The sequence below is a fragment of the Condylostylus longicornis genome, unplaced genomic scaffold, assembly GCF_029603195.1.
Source record: "Condylostylus longicornis isolate FDR11 unplaced genomic scaffold, ASM2960319v2 ptg000030l, whole genome shotgun sequence".
NCBI classification, from domain to species: domain Eukaryota; kingdom Metazoa; phylum Arthropoda; class Insecta; order Diptera; family Dolichopodidae; genus Condylostylus; species Condylostylus longicornis.
In genome coordinates this window covers 9,756,505-9,773,960 of record NW_026577999.1, presented here as the reverse complement: position 1 = coordinate 9,773,960, position 17,456 = coordinate 9,756,505, and the positions used below count along the sequence as shown (strand labels likewise).

General features: G+C 23.8%; 1 protein-coding gene across 1 annotated transcript in view; it reads left to right on the top strand.

The window, feature by feature from the left end:
• LOC129608170 (protein fem-1 homolog CG6966) overlaps positions 1-17,456 on the top strand; it is a 54,992-nt gene that overhangs the window by 23,070 nt on the left and 14,466 nt on the right. Inside the window, exons 2-5 of the mRNA XM_055519521.1 lie at positions 7,318-7,678; positions 7,787-8,390; positions 8,469-8,722; positions 8,794-9,209. Coding sequence (XP_055375496.1) covers positions 7,318-7,678; positions 7,787-8,390; positions 8,469-8,722; positions 8,794-9,209 — 1,635 coding nt within the window. The remainder of the gene's footprint in view (positions 1-7,317; positions 7,679-7,786; positions 8,391-8,468; positions 8,723-8,793; positions 9,210-17,456) is intronic.

Below are 17,456 nucleotides of genomic sequence, written 5' to 3'. Positions count from 1 at the left end.
AATAATATACACACATAATGTTATTGTAGTTGAAGTTTTAGTTGAACGATAAAGAAAACTTGTTTTCATTGACATTAAGCTAACAAACCACCTTTAAACAAGTAACTAAAATCAGAAATTTAAATTACAAATATTAAAATTAGAAATATAAGAAATTACTAAATTTTTTTTAATTCTTTTTTTTTTTATTTTTTAAATCATATGCCGTTCATTAGATAGATTATTAGTTATATGATGCGATTTAAAACTTCATAAGAGCGAACAACAATAACAAAAATATGCTCAAGTCACAAAGTCATAGTTGTGGTTGGCTCATTAAATTTGCACGAATTTTAATGAGAATCCGAAGAAAAAAAAAAACAAAAAGAAAAAAATAAGAAAGGAAAAGTGTAAAAAAAAATAAAAAATAATATAAAAACAAAACCTTTTTTTTTCAAAGCTTAGGTAAATTTTTTGGTATATTAAAAATTTTGGCATGACTAAAAATTCTTTTATAATTATCTTTTGCGAGCGGCCGGTCACACGCTTCATATTTCTTACTTATGCGAGCACTTATCATCTCTTGTTTGCTTATAAGATATTTAATTAGTGTGTAAATAAGTTCGTGTTTCGGGAATCGTTCTTCATAATCTTTAATGTTTAATTAATCATTTTTGTAAATAATAAATAAAATATTTTAATAATTTGTTATTCAAGTAATCAATAAATAAATATAATTATGAAAAATAATTAAAGTTGAAAATATTTGCAAAGAAAATGAGTGATTTTTCAAATTAAAAAAATTAATTTTTTTTTTATTAGAAAAATATAGAAAATTAATTAAAGTTCTAGAAGAAAAGAAGAATAAAAAAAGAAAAAATATGTTAAATATAAAGTTTATATGCCAGTTATTAACAAAAATTCATGGCTACATTTATGTAAGTTACTTCTGTGTTTTTTTTTTTGTTAATTTTATTGCAATAAGATGTTAAAACAAATGTTTTAATAATTTCAATGAAATAAATCTTAGAAAATTAACAAAAAATAATGGAATTTGTGAAATTTAAGGGCAGTTTAAAATTTTATATGGTAACAAAATTTTTCTGATTGTGTGAAATTAAAATTTTAATTTAATCCTTACATTCTCTTATATTTAAAATTGTGATTAGGTAAATAGAAAAATTTAAGGATATTAAATTATTTTTGAATATTGAGTTATTTGTTAACAAATTTGTTTTTAAAGTATACATAGCAAACTACAAAATTTGCATATAATTTTAATTTGAATCAAATCCTTAAGTCAATATCGAATATTCGATATGTAAACAGGATATTAAACAAATTCCCAAACAAAATGATATGTTACATCGCATGATATTAATATGTCAAATCGGATGATGAAATTTTCAACTAATTCATTCTTTATTGATATTTTTTTTAAATATTAGTAATTTTGAAAAATTATTCGTTTAGGAATGGTAAACGAATCTGAGTCAATTTGACGTTAATATGTTCAAGTGAAATTATACGTGTAATATGTCAAAATTAAAAATCACGCGTTATAAATAAATACCCCTTGTATATATGTATATGCTAATTAAAATTAATTATGAAAACAGCACATTCAACTCAATTCAAGTCAATTAATTCTTTTACAATATTCTCAATGTAAAAGAAAAATTAAAAATTCTTTTCAACCTACTTCTTTTCATTAACATTTATATATAGTGTGCGCACACACATTTATATCTGGTATATTAAATTTCTGTCATAATAATTTTCTATAGGTATAAGTATTCACTATAATAACTGGACTTTTTTTTTTTTTATATTATAATTCTTTAAGAATTATTTAAAATCACTGTTATATATTTCAACTTTTTAAGGTAGTTAGATTATAACTTATGAATTATTATAAAATCTTATGGTCAACTTTCACTTTTTATAATATTCTAGAAAAAAAAAATACTAGAACAAAATATTACTATAAGTTTGTGTGTACTAATTAAAGAATAAAATTATAATAAGGATGTGGTCAGATTTGAAACGGAAGTTACATAACAAGTTAATTGGATTGAACTAGTCAAAAAGATTTCAAATTTATTTGTAAAATAATTTTTTTTTTGTTTCCATTTCGAAAAGAACAATGATATTGAAAATTAGCGAAAAATTCCATGTGTTTCATAAAAAGAAATTTTCCATTGTGTTTTATTCTAAAATTGCAAATTGACTTTAAAATTTTTTTTTTTTTAAATTTAAACCAAATAAATTAATTTTTAATATTTTTATCAATTTTTAACATCAATGTCGAGGTTTTCCACTATATATACATATGTAAAATCAATCAAATAATTTTCAAGGATTTTTGGCATTAAGTCAATATTACACCAAATAGTATAACAGTATTCTAGAAAATAAACATCTGGCTATTAAAATGTTAAATATTTTACTAAAGAAATATGATTAAAGTCAATTGTACATGCTTGTATACATTCATATACTTAATTACATTAATTTTAAACATTATATAATTAAATGTTCAAGTGCATAAATCAATTATTTCAATAAATTTTGCTGTAAGAAGTAGCGCATTAAAAGGTCATCGCAGAGTAATATAAATATTTTAAAAGAATTTTCAATTATCTTTACATATACGTGTACATATTTGGAAATTAAAAACAAAACAAATATTTAAATTTTTTTAACTAATTTCATAATTTATTTAGGAAGTTGTTAAAAAACTTTATTTGAACTGAATATAAAATATGTTGAAAAAATCATAAAATGAGAAAATAATTCACATAATCTTATTCGTTTAACATGTGATTAAAGATAAAATTTCACACTTTTCTAAATATGATTGTTATGACTAGAGGACAGGTGCGACTGGTTGAATGAATTTTTTTTTTCGTTTTTTGGTTTTTCCCAAAAAAAGGTCATATTTAAAAATTTAGCACTCTATATAGTATACCTACTCTATAAGTAAAAAACTCACAAAAAAAAGTTTATGATTCTTTGATTAATGAAATTTCTACATGAAGACATAATTTTAAGAGTATTGGAATTTAGAATAAGAATGTCATTACTGCTCAAATCTGATTTTCCAATAGAGACATAAATTAAAGTTTTTTTTTTTTGTGAAATGTGATAAAATGAAACACAAATTAAAGGAAAAGATATTAAAACCAGGAGGAAAATTTAAACTATTTAAGAAGGTTTTTATATAACAGAATTCTCACGGGCTAAAAAATATTGTAAGATAAGATTATTGAGCCTTAATTTAATTGTCACGTTATTTATATGACAATTTGTCGTTATCTCTGTCACACCGTTTGGAATGTGATATTCCACTTTCTATAATGTAAGAAATGAAACGATTTTAGTTCAAAATAAAAAAAAAATTAAAGTATATAAACATATTTATATTTTTGATTAAAAAATCTCTTCATTTGGATTTCGGTTTACGGATTCCATCATATTCCATTCCAATAGTGATGAAATTGAAAAAAAACTCAAAATTTAGTGATCAAAAGATTTAACATTAGGGACAGTTCTTCCGTTAACTGGTTCCACTTGGCGTCAATTTAGAAAATACTTATGCAAAGAAAAAATTAATTGTATATGCGGATTAATTTATGTATTAAATCATAAAGTTTACTAATTTATTATCTTATACAATTTCACTAAATTTTTTGTTTAAACTTACATTTTTCATGTATCTGTCTTGCTTGTAACGACATTTGTCGCTCTACTTCGACTGAGGCTCATTATTTTGAATTTCAAAATCTTTTCTTCAATTAACTTCATCCTTATACCACATTTTTATTTTTAATTAATTTTACGGTAAATTTGCAGTTATAACACTTTCATACTAGACCTATTATAGTACATAAATATCTATTATACCGTATATGTTTAACTCTTTTTTAAATTTATTATTTAAAATTAAATATGGTTATAATAAATTTAAAAAAACAAGAAAAAAAAAAATTTCATATTAAAAAATTTATTTATTGCCACTATGGATTGCTCATATAATGAGATTTATTTTTAAATTTGGATATTTCTTTAATAATATATTTCCCATTTCCTTTTCCGTAATAAGAATGAGCGACTTTTTTTTTCATTTTTGAATTTTCAATTTTATATTCTATAAATATCATATGTCAACTAACTTTTTATTACGATGTTGTGTTTTGACTGAAAAGATTAAATTGATTTAACTATCTAAGTATATAGAAAATTAATTTTGTCTCGTTATAATAAATTTCATATTGTTTTAATTTTTATACTTGAATTAAAATTTACATACTTATATTGGACAAAAAATTTGTACTCGTAGTAAAAACCATGAATGAAATTTGAATCTGGAAATTTTATGAATAATTTTTTTTTATAAAGTTAATCTATTATTACAAATTAATAATATTCATAAAATAACCTTATATAACAGTTTTATTTTTTTTGGTCAATGATTTTACGGTATTCATAGTAAATTCATATTGATGCGATTTCATGTTTTATTTAACACTTAATGTAATTTATACTCGTATCTTAGTCTTTATATATGTTATAAATAGCTTTTTAAATAAAATTATTGTTATATAATTATAAATACAATTGTTATTGTTATATAATTATAAATTTATAGTAGCACATAAATGAATTCGTATAATAAGAATTATATTTTAGAGTCAATACTTTTATTTATTCTAACAATGTGATCAAATAATAATGAAGGGATACTTAAGTGTATAACACGAACGACCTTAAAAATATCGTATCTTTTGATCCGGCGTAAAATTAGCCAATATTTCATCTACTAATTACCTAGTTTATCAATTTTATTTTGTTATTTATTTATTTCTTTTGTTTACAAAATATTGAACCCATTTTTAACGACCGTATACTATAAGGCATACTATATAATTAAGCATATAATTATGTGATGGCACCAAAGTTCGCATGTTGAGTTTTCGGTGGAAATACACCTCTCTATGGTAGGGAAGCATAAATAAATTATTTTTAGAAAGATTTTTGTGACTCTGGATTTCTGTTGGTCTGTCTGCCAGTTTATCTGTGTAAATCAGTATCTCAAATGCAGTTGAGCTTTATATATATATGTGTTTTCTTTGAGGATGAAACTTCGGGATATATTCTAAGCATACTTAGATTTTGCGTTTTTACCAATTTTTAAGAAAATAATCAGCGGATTTTCCTAAAATTTTTAAGTTAGTCCGGAATTCTAAAACAGAATCGAAAACAATAACTAAATGTTTATTTTTTTTTTTAACTTTTTCGTTTTTCGTGATTATAAAACTTTTAAAACTACGTTAAATCATGTCATTACCCTCTCCCAGCAATTTAACAAAAAAAAAAACATACCGAAAAAATTATCTTTATTTTTTTTTATATATTTTTGTTTTTTTAGATGCCAGCGCTAATAAATAAACAAAAATCAAAAGCACAAAAAAAAAATTATATTTTTGGAAAGAATAAAATTAAATAATTTTTAATTAACAAAAAATTTATTTTTAGGCTTTTTGTCTCAATTAAAATTTCCCAAATATTTAAGATTTGTAGGAATTAAATATGCAAAAAAGTTCAATATAAAACGTAGTTTTGCTTTATAAATATAAACAAAGTTGTTGTTTTCATAATAACTTTTAAATACCAGTTAATTGTTAATGGAAATTTTTTCTCAAAATAATTCTAATGGAGATGATCAAATTTGATTATTTATTAGATTTATATTTACTGATTTTTTATAAGAATTGCGTTCTATAATTTAATTTAAACGGAATGAATTTATTATATGGATAAATGAAGATGAATAATTAAAATTGTTAAAAAAAAAACAGAACTTGTTAAGACTACAATATCATGTCTTACTTGATATTAACAACTTTTGATCATAATCGTCTAATGTAATTCAACTACGTATTTATTTATCTCAAATGAACTAAATCGCTCATGTAGAGTAAATAATAACAAAAATTTATAAATGCAACAACAATTAAGTGTAATTCAAAAAAGGATTATGTAATTTCAAAAAATATAATAAATAATTTATTGGAGACTGAAATTTAGAGAAAATAATTTGTTTAATATTTTTTCAGTTGATGTTTAGCTGTTTGCACTTGATATCGATTTGATTTCATTCGGTAATATTTTTATCGCAAGATTAATATTGTTGTCATGACGATTAAATCGAATGTTTGATGCAACAATTCTGATATTCTGAGCAGGTCACAGATACCATACCTGTATACTTCACATATAAAACATTTTCAAAATTCTATTAGTATTATTTGTGAACATGGAAATTGAATACCCCAATTAAATAATTCTTTTCTAACAGTCTTTAATTTTAATGCAATTAAAAACTTTCACCTATGAAAATATTTATAACTTAATTAACCTAATTTACCTAGTTTATAATTTTTATTAATGCAATATTCCGTGTTATTTTAATTTATTTATAAAATTTTGTAAGTATATTAATATATTCTGGCTCAGATTTCTTTAAAATAATTTTCCTCCTACTGGAATTCAATTTCTTTTTTTTTATTCCTATTAAATTTATTATTCATTTTTTTTTTTTGCAGTGAATTACCTGTGATTTTTTTTATTTATTTTGTGTCACAATATTAATTTTTTGTTTTAATATTGTTATACACAAGGAAAAATTATAGTTGAATGTATGTATATTTGATCTCCAGGAAATTTGTGAGCAATATAAGTAAAATTGGGTATAATAAATAATAAGAATGATTTCGTATAATGACAAAAAAAAATAAAAACTAATTATCTTGGGGGAATATGATAAAAAAAAAAAAACTTTTCCATGAAAATTTTACACGCCCACATTTTGTATCCTCTTTAAAATTGTTGAAAATCTTTGTTGACGGACCAAGGTAACAAAAAAATATGGCTATGAAAAATTATAATTTTTAATAAAGTTTTGTTTTTGCAATTTTTGTATTAACACATTCATATACATACACACATATATTTTAGCATATATATATATATATATATATATGTATGTACATAAAATATATATGATATAAAGTCATAACAAAAGAATTCGTTTAATAGATTTGAAGATGATTCGAAAATGATCTTTCACTAAGATAATCTTTGTTTGTTTCTTCTAAGATGATCTTCGCCTTTGTTGGTATTGATGATAATCAAAATCTCACTTAGTTATACCTGACAATACAAAATATCTAATATACTAAAATGTACTAAAATTTTTTTTGAAAAAATTTAATTTTATAACAATAACTGATAACAATATATTAATATAAATTTATTTTTTTCATTTAATTTTAGAAATGCTTGCTTGGCCGCTCTCAGCCTGAGGTATCGATGTTATTAACAGTTAAGACTGGTGGAGCAACTCCATTAGTAATTGCCTGTCGTTACGGTCATTATGATATTGTAGAATATTTAATAACAAAATGTGGCTGTAATGTTGAAAGAGTCGGTTCAGTAACATTTGATGGTGAAACAATTGAAGATGCACCACCATTATGGTGTGCGAGCGCAGCGGGACATTTAAATATTGTGAAATTATTAGTTAAACATGGTGCTAATGTTAACAGTACAACAAAAACAAATTCAACTCCATTGAGAGCTGCATGTTTTGATGGTCATTTTGAAATTGTAAAATATTTAATTAAAAAGGGTGCTGGTAAGAAGATAAAATTTATAAAAATTTAATTTTATAATTTACATACCTAAAATGAAAAACAAAAATTATTCATTTATTGAATTAACACTGATTTTCTTTTAATTTTAGATTTTGAAATAGCAAATCGCCACGGTCACACATGTCTAATGATAGCGTGCTATAAGGGTAATTACAAAATTGCTCAATATTTATTAAGTTTAAAAGCAGATGTCAATAGAAGAAGTGTCAAAGGTAATACAGCACTACATGATTGCGCTGAATCTGGATCTTTAGAAATTTTACAATTATTATTACAACATGGTGCTACAATGGACGTTGATTCATACGGTATGACACCATTAATAGCGGCTAGTGTTACAGGTCATTTGCCAATTGTCGAACATATAATTGGTTTACCAGAAATTAAGAGAGAAGATCGTATAGCAGCTTTAGAATTACTTGGAGCAACATTTGTCGATAAAAAACGTGATATGATACATGCTATATCATTATGGAAACGTGCCATGGAAGATCGTTATAATAATGAACCAGAATTGCCAAAAATTGTTAATGAACCTATAGCTGCATATGATTATGCTCGTGAAGTAACAAGCATTCAAGCATTAGATGATTTATTAATGGATCCAGATGCTATGAGAATGCAAGCTTTAGTTATACGAGAACGAATACTAGGACCGGCGCATCCTGATACAAGTTACTATATTAGATTTAGGTATACTTTAACAAAAATACTTCCTATTTCAAAAAATAATAGTAATTTAATTTCAATTGTAATGTATTTTTTTTTTAGAGGAGCACATTACGCTGATGCCGGTCGATTTGATCGGTGTATAGAATTGTGGACTTATGCTGTTACTATGCAACAGAATATACTTGAACCTTTAAGCCCAATGACACAATCATCATTTTTATCATTCGCTGAATTATTTAGTTTTATGTTAGGAGAAGCTGGTCGAGCCATGACTAGGGGTCGAGTTGTACCACCTATTGAAACAAATGATATGCTTATGATTTTTAATAAATCAGTTAAAGAATTAGAATTAGGTATTCATTGTAATAATCTAAATTATGTTTTAAGTCATGTTTATTTTAATGTTGTTTATTTATATTTTTAGGTCAAAAAATGTTTCAAAGTTTGCCAGAATCTGAAAAGGACTCAAATTTACTTAGTCGTGCTCTAGTAAGCTCATTACATTTGGCTTGTTTATTAGCACGTTTAGTTGTTGAAGAAGATTGCTGTGAAGTGATAAAAAAACGTATATTAACAGCATTATATAAATTAAATAATTTAAAAGTTGTGATACGATCTGGTCGTACAGCATTACATTTAGCTTGTTATCGTGGAGCTTCTCTTGGACGTTATCCACCATGTCAATTTCCGTCCACACATTTAACAAAAGCATTATTAATGGTTGGAGCAGATCCAAACGCTCGTGATGAAGATGGTAATACACCTTTACATTTAGCTGCTATATCAAATCCTTGTCGACCAGAATTAGCAAAAATTTTAATAGAATATGGCGCACATTTGGTAAGTAATTAACATTTTTAAATTTGGAGCAACAAATTATAACGATCTGTGCCTATATGAAATATAAACTTGATTTTCTTACCTTTATGTTTTTAGTGATCTCAGTCGTATATCCAAATATAACATTTAATAAATTTTAACTTAATTAATTAAAATTTTAACTTAATACTTAATATTTTATTGTTTAAAGTTACGGAACCAGAATGAATTTCCAACAAAATTTTATTTTTCTGATAGTTTATTAATAAATTATAAAAAATTAGCAAATTGGGGATTGAAAAGTCTAACTCTTAAAATAGTTTTTTCACATTTTAAATTGTTGTTTCTATTATATCACATTTTTTCATTTCGTAAGTTCACAAATTGTAAATCCAAATTTGATGCAATGCAACGAAATGTAATATGATGGAAAAATTTTTGCCGGTAAAAAGTGTGGAATAGTTTCAAAGGGTTGTTGTAACGTAATCAAAATGAGATTTCTTTAAAATTTTAGCGCTATTAGATGATTTAATTGTAAAAACCTAATTTTTTTTCAAAATCTGGTATATATAAATTATTGTAAGTCATTACAATTATAGCGTATGCTCTGGAAAAATAATTATAATACATTAAGATGGTGACAAATGTAAAATTACATTTTTGTTTTGATGATTTTGAATAATAATATCAATGTAAAATTGTCGTACTCTTGATTTTATAGTAAGATCTCTAATAAATTTGGAGTCGCTTTAGAATTATAATGCCAATATTTAATATTTCTAAAATTTTGCCGATTTAAAAATAATTATTTTAAACATTTTAATAAAGAAATTAAATTATGTACACGTAAAATTTACAATCAAATCACCAATCGTAAATTCTAAGGAAATTTGATAGCAATACTAGGCTAAGAAATTAAAAAGCTTAACGTGTTCTTTTTATTTTTATCAAAAATTAAGAATCGATATGAATATTATTCAAACACGTATGCAATTTAAGCGTTTTTTAACATTATGTACAAAAACGTGAATTTGATAAGACCATTTTCTTAATAGATTTAATCGATTATATTAGAAAGCACTTTTTTTATAATCTCCTTTACGTGGGATTTCCAATTTCGTATTTGTACCATGTATGTGTATTGGTTGCTCTCCATTGTGTTCGGTCTTTTATTGTAAAAAGAAACGAATAATTCAAGTTTATATTTTGAATTAAAAATACACACAAACACAGAACTCAATTAAAAAGTATAGTAAATCTCTTAAATAAAATGTAACAATTTTAAAAATTCTAAAGAGTTCAATAATTCTATAACATCTTTGCTCCCACTTTAAAGTTTAAGAAGTCATTGTATATTTTTACTTTATTTCCTGCTTCAACTATACGCCCACAATCAATGAAACTTTTTTTCAAATCATACAATTTTTAAATTTTTTCACAAAGTTGTTGGAGTAGATAATTGATATCTTCCATTTAATTAGATTTTTTTTTCTCTAAATTAAAAATGTAAATATTTTTCCATATCGATTTGATAAAAAAGGAGTAAAATCATGGAGTATTGCGTTTTCCAAATGAAAAACTGGTCAAAAAATTAAAATTTTAGAGCCAGTTATCAACCAAAGGTGCAGATTATACACATATTTCGAAAGCTATTGAGTGGATTTTTAATAGAACTAAATAAGAAAAAGTGAGTGAAGATGACTAAAAGTATCTTCTTGTCAATGTTTCAAAAATACATATCTTTGGCTTATTTCTTCTTAAAGAATTCGTAGGTACATAATATAATATTTTGCTAAATTTTTTTACTTTGTTACTTCGACAGTAAATATTTTTGGATTTAAAAGAATTTTTTTTTGAAATCTTTCTGTAGTATAGTTCGATAAATCTTAGTATAGACTTTTTCGACAATATACATATAAGTAAATTTACACTATGTTTTGCTCAAGAGTTTGAAACAAATGTTGGTTTCAGAAAATGGTTTCCAAATCGACTAAAATACAGTTACTGCTCGGATTGTTTGCACGATGACTATCATATGATGCCGAATGTCTTATCGTCATCTGAGTTCAATTTAGATCCAGAAGCCAATTTTGTCATTTTAAACTTAAGAATACTTTCCCGGGCTTTCGGGGAGTATCTTTCAGAATATGCAATGCGTTTTTCCTTATTTCATTCAGTTTCATATAATTATATTCTATTTTTATTTCAATTTTGAACGCATTTACATAATTTAATAGTACCATAAAATTAACTTTTATGAATACATAGTAACGTAGATTTCTCTACATACTAATTTAAAGAATATTATTTGAAATTTAATTATAATCTAATAAGTAAAAATTCAAAATAGTAACAATCACTCTTATTTATGTTATACAACAATTTTGGTTTATACAACAGTATAATTTTAGAGCGACAATATTTTATCAAAAAATGAAGAAGAGAACAAATGAGCTGAATACAATTAACTTATATATTTATGTTATAATAAACTATATATGGTAGTTTATAAGTAACGTATATGACAGTTTATTTTCTCGCAATTGTATTTTCATGTGAATTTTAGTATTTATAGGTAGGTTTAAATATGCTTTGAAGCTTATAATGTGAGTGCAGGCATTATGTACATAATATATATGCATATCATTTATGCATATATATTATATATATGTATATTTAATTTTTTTCGTTTCTACTTTGCAACTTGCAACAATTTCGTTTTCAGTATTTCAACTTTTAATTTTCTCATTTTACATTTTGTTGATTTTTATCGTTTTAATGCTCTATTAAAATTTTAAAACTACATAATATGAAAGTATATATCATGCTTTTCTCAGCAATTTGTCTATAATTTATATATATAAATAAATATATACAAAAATATTTATAATTATTCTATTGCAATTTTGTGAAGCCATAAGACGATCTCATTACAATTTAGAACAAGGAAATTCAAATGAAAAAACTATTCAAGCCGAATTTAATGTTAATGATTATATACACAAATGATTGTTTGAATATGAATGGTTAAATAAACGATAATATTATTGCACTATGCATAAACATAGATCAAAAAAATATAGGTACATGTATATAAGTTTTAATGTTAAGGATTAATCTTTGACATTTTCATATGCATATGTGTGTACGTGAGAAGCAACAATTTATGTTAGTAAAACCATGAAATGTATGCAACGTGATCCGGTAAAATGTGCAAAAAAATTATTTAATCATTTCCTTAATGTTATGATAATTTACGAAAAATTGTGTTAAAATTGAAAATTAAATCTAAAATGGATTATAAAGAGTAGAGTTGGAATATACAAATTTTGTTCTCTTTAATTATTAATGAGGTTAATTAAAATATTTAATATATTTTAATTTTTTAAAATTATTCATTCATTTAGCTGAATGCATATTGTGATTAATATTGTTTTTGACTAATTCATTGATTCATTAGTGATTCATATTAAATATTCTGAAGAATATTATATAATAGTAGTTAAAATATTTAAAATACATACATATTTACATTTATATACATACATATTTTGTATTTATATATTTTCTTAAAACAATATTATAAAGTTTTGTTCTCATTATTGTTTCATTTATAAAAAAAATATTTAAATTTTAAAGCGTAAATTTAATTTAAAATTAAAATTTAAAAAATGAATCATCATAATTTTTATTGAATATATTATTAAATTCAAGTTTTCCCGCTCAAAATAGTTCAATGATTGATATTTTTACTCATATCCATATTTTCTACTTTTTTTTTTGTGTTAAATTTGAAAAGATGATTTAATAACTTAAAAAATGTATGTATATCCATGTACGTATGTATGTTTGACGATATGCAAATAAAAAACTTAAGAAAACATTGAAATCAAGTAAGACATGTCATACTTAATTTCTATAGAAAAAAAAAATTTAAATAGTTTTCGATCGATAAAAACAAAAAATAAATTTAATTGTACGTGTGAATTTTTGTTCGATTCATCATTGAACAAAAGTCTTCGAACACAAACGCTTTATTCTACAATATAATATATATGTAGTCTACAACGATAAAGTTATTTATGTACGTGCATAGTTGAAATAAAGTTATAATTTACCTGTAAATATTAAGTATGTATGTATATGTTTGTATGTAATATTATAATAAAGAAATAAAAATAATGAGTTTCATAGGACTATATTTGCCTCGTTACAAAAAATTGAAGAAAAAGAAATATACAGTATGTCAAATCCGTATTCGTACACCTCGTTTTTTTTTAAGTTCTCTTTAAATTTTGAGTGAAAAATTAAATTATGCTCAAAAAACGCAGTTTTTATAAAATAATATTAAAAATAATTTATTTTAAACAAAACAACAATTAATTTAATTTATTAACAAAAACAAAAATAAAATATAAAAATTTTCGGTGATGTCAAATTCGTATTCGTACACTTTTAGTTTTTCATGTGAACCACTTCCATCACTTAAAATTTTTGGCCGAATCCGTTAAAACGGTAAAATTGTTCCACAAAAAAAAGGTTTTTCCCTTTTATGCTTCACTTTCTCTGAATTGTTTGTATTATTCATTTAGTTTTTATGCGTAACTGCCAAAATGGGTCGAAAATCTAGTGAGTTGTCGAACTCTAATAGAAAATTAATAGTTTCTTTATTTAATGAAGGACGTTCGTACAGGGAAATAGCAGAAATTTTTAAAAGAAGCCACTCTACTATTCAGTACGTAATAAAAAAATATAAAGCTGAAGGAATTTCTGAAAAATCTAAGCGTAATAAAAAAAGATGTTTACTCAGTTCGCGCCATATTAGATTTATTACCCGAGAAATTCGAAAGGATCCGTTTATCAGTGCACCGAACCTAACTAATATGCTCAGAAAATACTATGGACTCATAGTTTGTGCACAAACAGTACGTAATGCAATCAAAAATCGCAATTTTTCAAGTAGAATTGCATCAAGGAAGCCTTTTATTAGTAAAACCAATAGGTTAAAGCGTTTGTCATTTGCAAAAATGTATAAAAAAAAGAAATTTGGGTTTTGGAAGAAGGTTATATTTACTGATGAATGTAAATTTAACTTAAAAACATCCGATGGAAAGGTAAAAATATGGAGAGAAAAAAATACAAGATTGCATCCAAGAAATATGTTACCAACTTTCAAACACGGAGGGGGCTCTGTGATGGCATGGGGTTGTTTCAGTGCAGCAGGAGTAGGGAAATTAGTATTTATTGATGGAATTATGAATTCTACAAAATATATTAACATTTTAAAGAAAAATTTAAAAAAAAGTGCGAAGAAAATGGGTCTGAAAAAGAAGTTCATCTTTCAACAGGATAATGACCCAAAGCACACAGCGTTAAATACCAGACTTTGGCTTTTGTATAACTGCCCCCGCTACCTTAAAACGCCACCACAGAGCCCTGACGTGAATCCTATAGAGAACCTATGGTCCATTTTCAAAAAAAAGCTCAAAAATTACAATATTAGAAACCCAAAAGACTTAAAAGAAGCCTTAAAAGCTGAATGGCGCAAAATTCCAACAAGTTTGACTACAAATCTTGTAAAATCAATGCCACGTCGTCTTGAAGCAATCGTACAGAGTAAAGGACACGCCACAAAATATTAGAAAAAAGTTTGAGACTGAAAGGATTACGAATTTATGAAAGTTGAATGATGTACGAATACGAATTTGACACCACCGAAAATTTTTATGTTTTATTTTTGTTTTTGTTAATAAAATGAATTGATTGTTGTTTTGTTTAAAATAAATAATTTTTAATATTATTTTATAAAAACTGCGTTTTTTGAGCATAATTTAATTTTTCACTCAAAATTTAAAGAGAACTTAAAAAAAAACGAGGTGTACGAATACGGATTTGACATACTGTATGTAAAAATACAACAAAGAAATTAAAAAAAAAATAGTAAAAACATTGTGTTTCTTAAAACTAAAGGACAATTCAATCCAAATTTAATAATATTTGATTTAATAAATAAAAACTAGCGACTACCAAATCACCTATAAGTTATGTACATAATTTTTGTTTTAAGCATTTCCAAAATGACTCCAATAATTTCCTCTTTTAATTTTTTAGTTACAGTGTTGAAAATATTGTTTTTTAACTTAAATTTTTGCACAGAAGTCTCATTGTCACATAACGTCCTCATTATAGTAGTTACTTCGTTTATATGTCAAATACAGTACCTGTCAAATACTTAAAATAATCTTAAAACTCAAATTGCGTTTTCAATATGTCTATTTGAAAGTCCGAAAATTTACTTTAGTTATTGCATGTCAAGTCAAGTAAGCAAAATTTTTTGATACACTTGATTCAAACCGGTTTTAAGTCAAGTAATGTAGACCGGAGTAATAAAAAGCAATGTGTATTAAATATTTCCTATTTACTTTACGAAATTTATATTTTTGCCATTTGGCAAAATGTTAGTAATTCTTAAAGCAAAATATACTTTTCTTTGTTTTTATTTTTTTAATGTTTCGAATTTTTAATGTAAGAAACCTTTTTTCACACTCCATATTTTTATGAGACGACATAGAATTTTTTTTTTTCAAAATTCTTATCAAAAAACTGTTATAAAAGTAACTGTCAAACATAATACCACATAAAAAATATTATAAATTACATATTTCATTAGTTTTATGCGTGTATTTTTAAAATGTATAGAAACATTATTTATCCGAAACCAGTTTAAGTTTTATTCTTATACATACATACATATACCTCTATTCTTCATACATAGAATATTTTTATGTAGCATATAAAAAATGTACACCCTTGTACCTATCATAAAAAAGGCCGCAAAAACATTTTGTGATGATTTAATACATCGTGTTTTAAAAAAAGTATAAGACTATTTCAATTTGAAATACTTTGGGTTTTTATACTTTACTGAGTTACTGATTAGGTTACTAATTGTAATTACAAAATTCGTATAAAAAATTTTCAAAAAATTTTTTTTTTGAAAATCTGAAAAGTTTGTGAAGTATTTCTGCACAATACAGTTATAAATTTACAATTTAGGCCTATAGAACAATACATTTTATACCTATAAAACATATTAATGAAATTCAAAGTGAAGCACTTAGAAAATTATTTAAAATTTTTATTAAATAAAAAATTCAGATTTAATATGCGCCTACCAAAAAAGAAATTCAGTGATAAATTAACTTAAAAAATTATAAAAGAAAAGTAAATACGTCATGTAAAGTTCATTTATAAAGTGAAAAAAGAAATCATTTAAAAATGTCATCAATATTTAAAATTTATATTTCTTATGTTTTATTTTAAAATGCTTTATTCTCACGAAAGTCACGGTCTTATATAAGTTTTCTTGAAATAACCCGTAATACTCAATTTTAATAAAGCCAAAATATTATTTCTTTGTTTGACGTATTTTTTAAATAACATATAATAATATTTTGTTCGATTAATAACTCATATACATACAGTCTTTCTTTATAGCATTGTATATATTGGTATAATAGACTAATTTGTAAAATATATTAATTTTTCACTTTTTTTAATAATATTTTTCTGCAAACCAAAGAAATTTTCAATGTTATTTATTTAATAAAATATTTATTTTTCATTTCATATAACCATTTTCTACGTCATTAAATTAAAAAAAAGAACTGAAAATATGCCCACCTACGCTTATTAATTCAATATGTTGTTGTTTACCTTTACATATACTGTATAAAAAATATTCAAGTATGAATATATGTATATATTCCTTAGTTTTTTAAATTAGACATATACATATATATATGTATATAACATAATATATTCTTTAAAAATTGGAAATTATTATTTAATTATTATATTTATTATTATTTAATAGCACTATGAATAATTATTAAAATAGTTATTAAAATTAAATTAAAATATACAATTTAATATTTAAAAATTTATTTTGATTAAAATCATGCGACACAAAATGATTTAATTTTATCTGATTTTAATATACGCAATATTTATATGTAAGGGAAGTTGATGATCTTACATTATAAAAAGTGGCACGATTTTTATTAAGACTATTCATAAACGCAGTATATCACGATATATACAGAAAACTGTGCTCCATTTATATTCATAAACATACATATATATGTTAATTATCACAATGCAACAAGATTATTGTGAGTAACGCAGTTAAATTTTATGAATTGTTTTGATTTTATAGAAGTAAATGTACTGTTATTATTGATTGTGTTATTATGTTGATTATTTTAT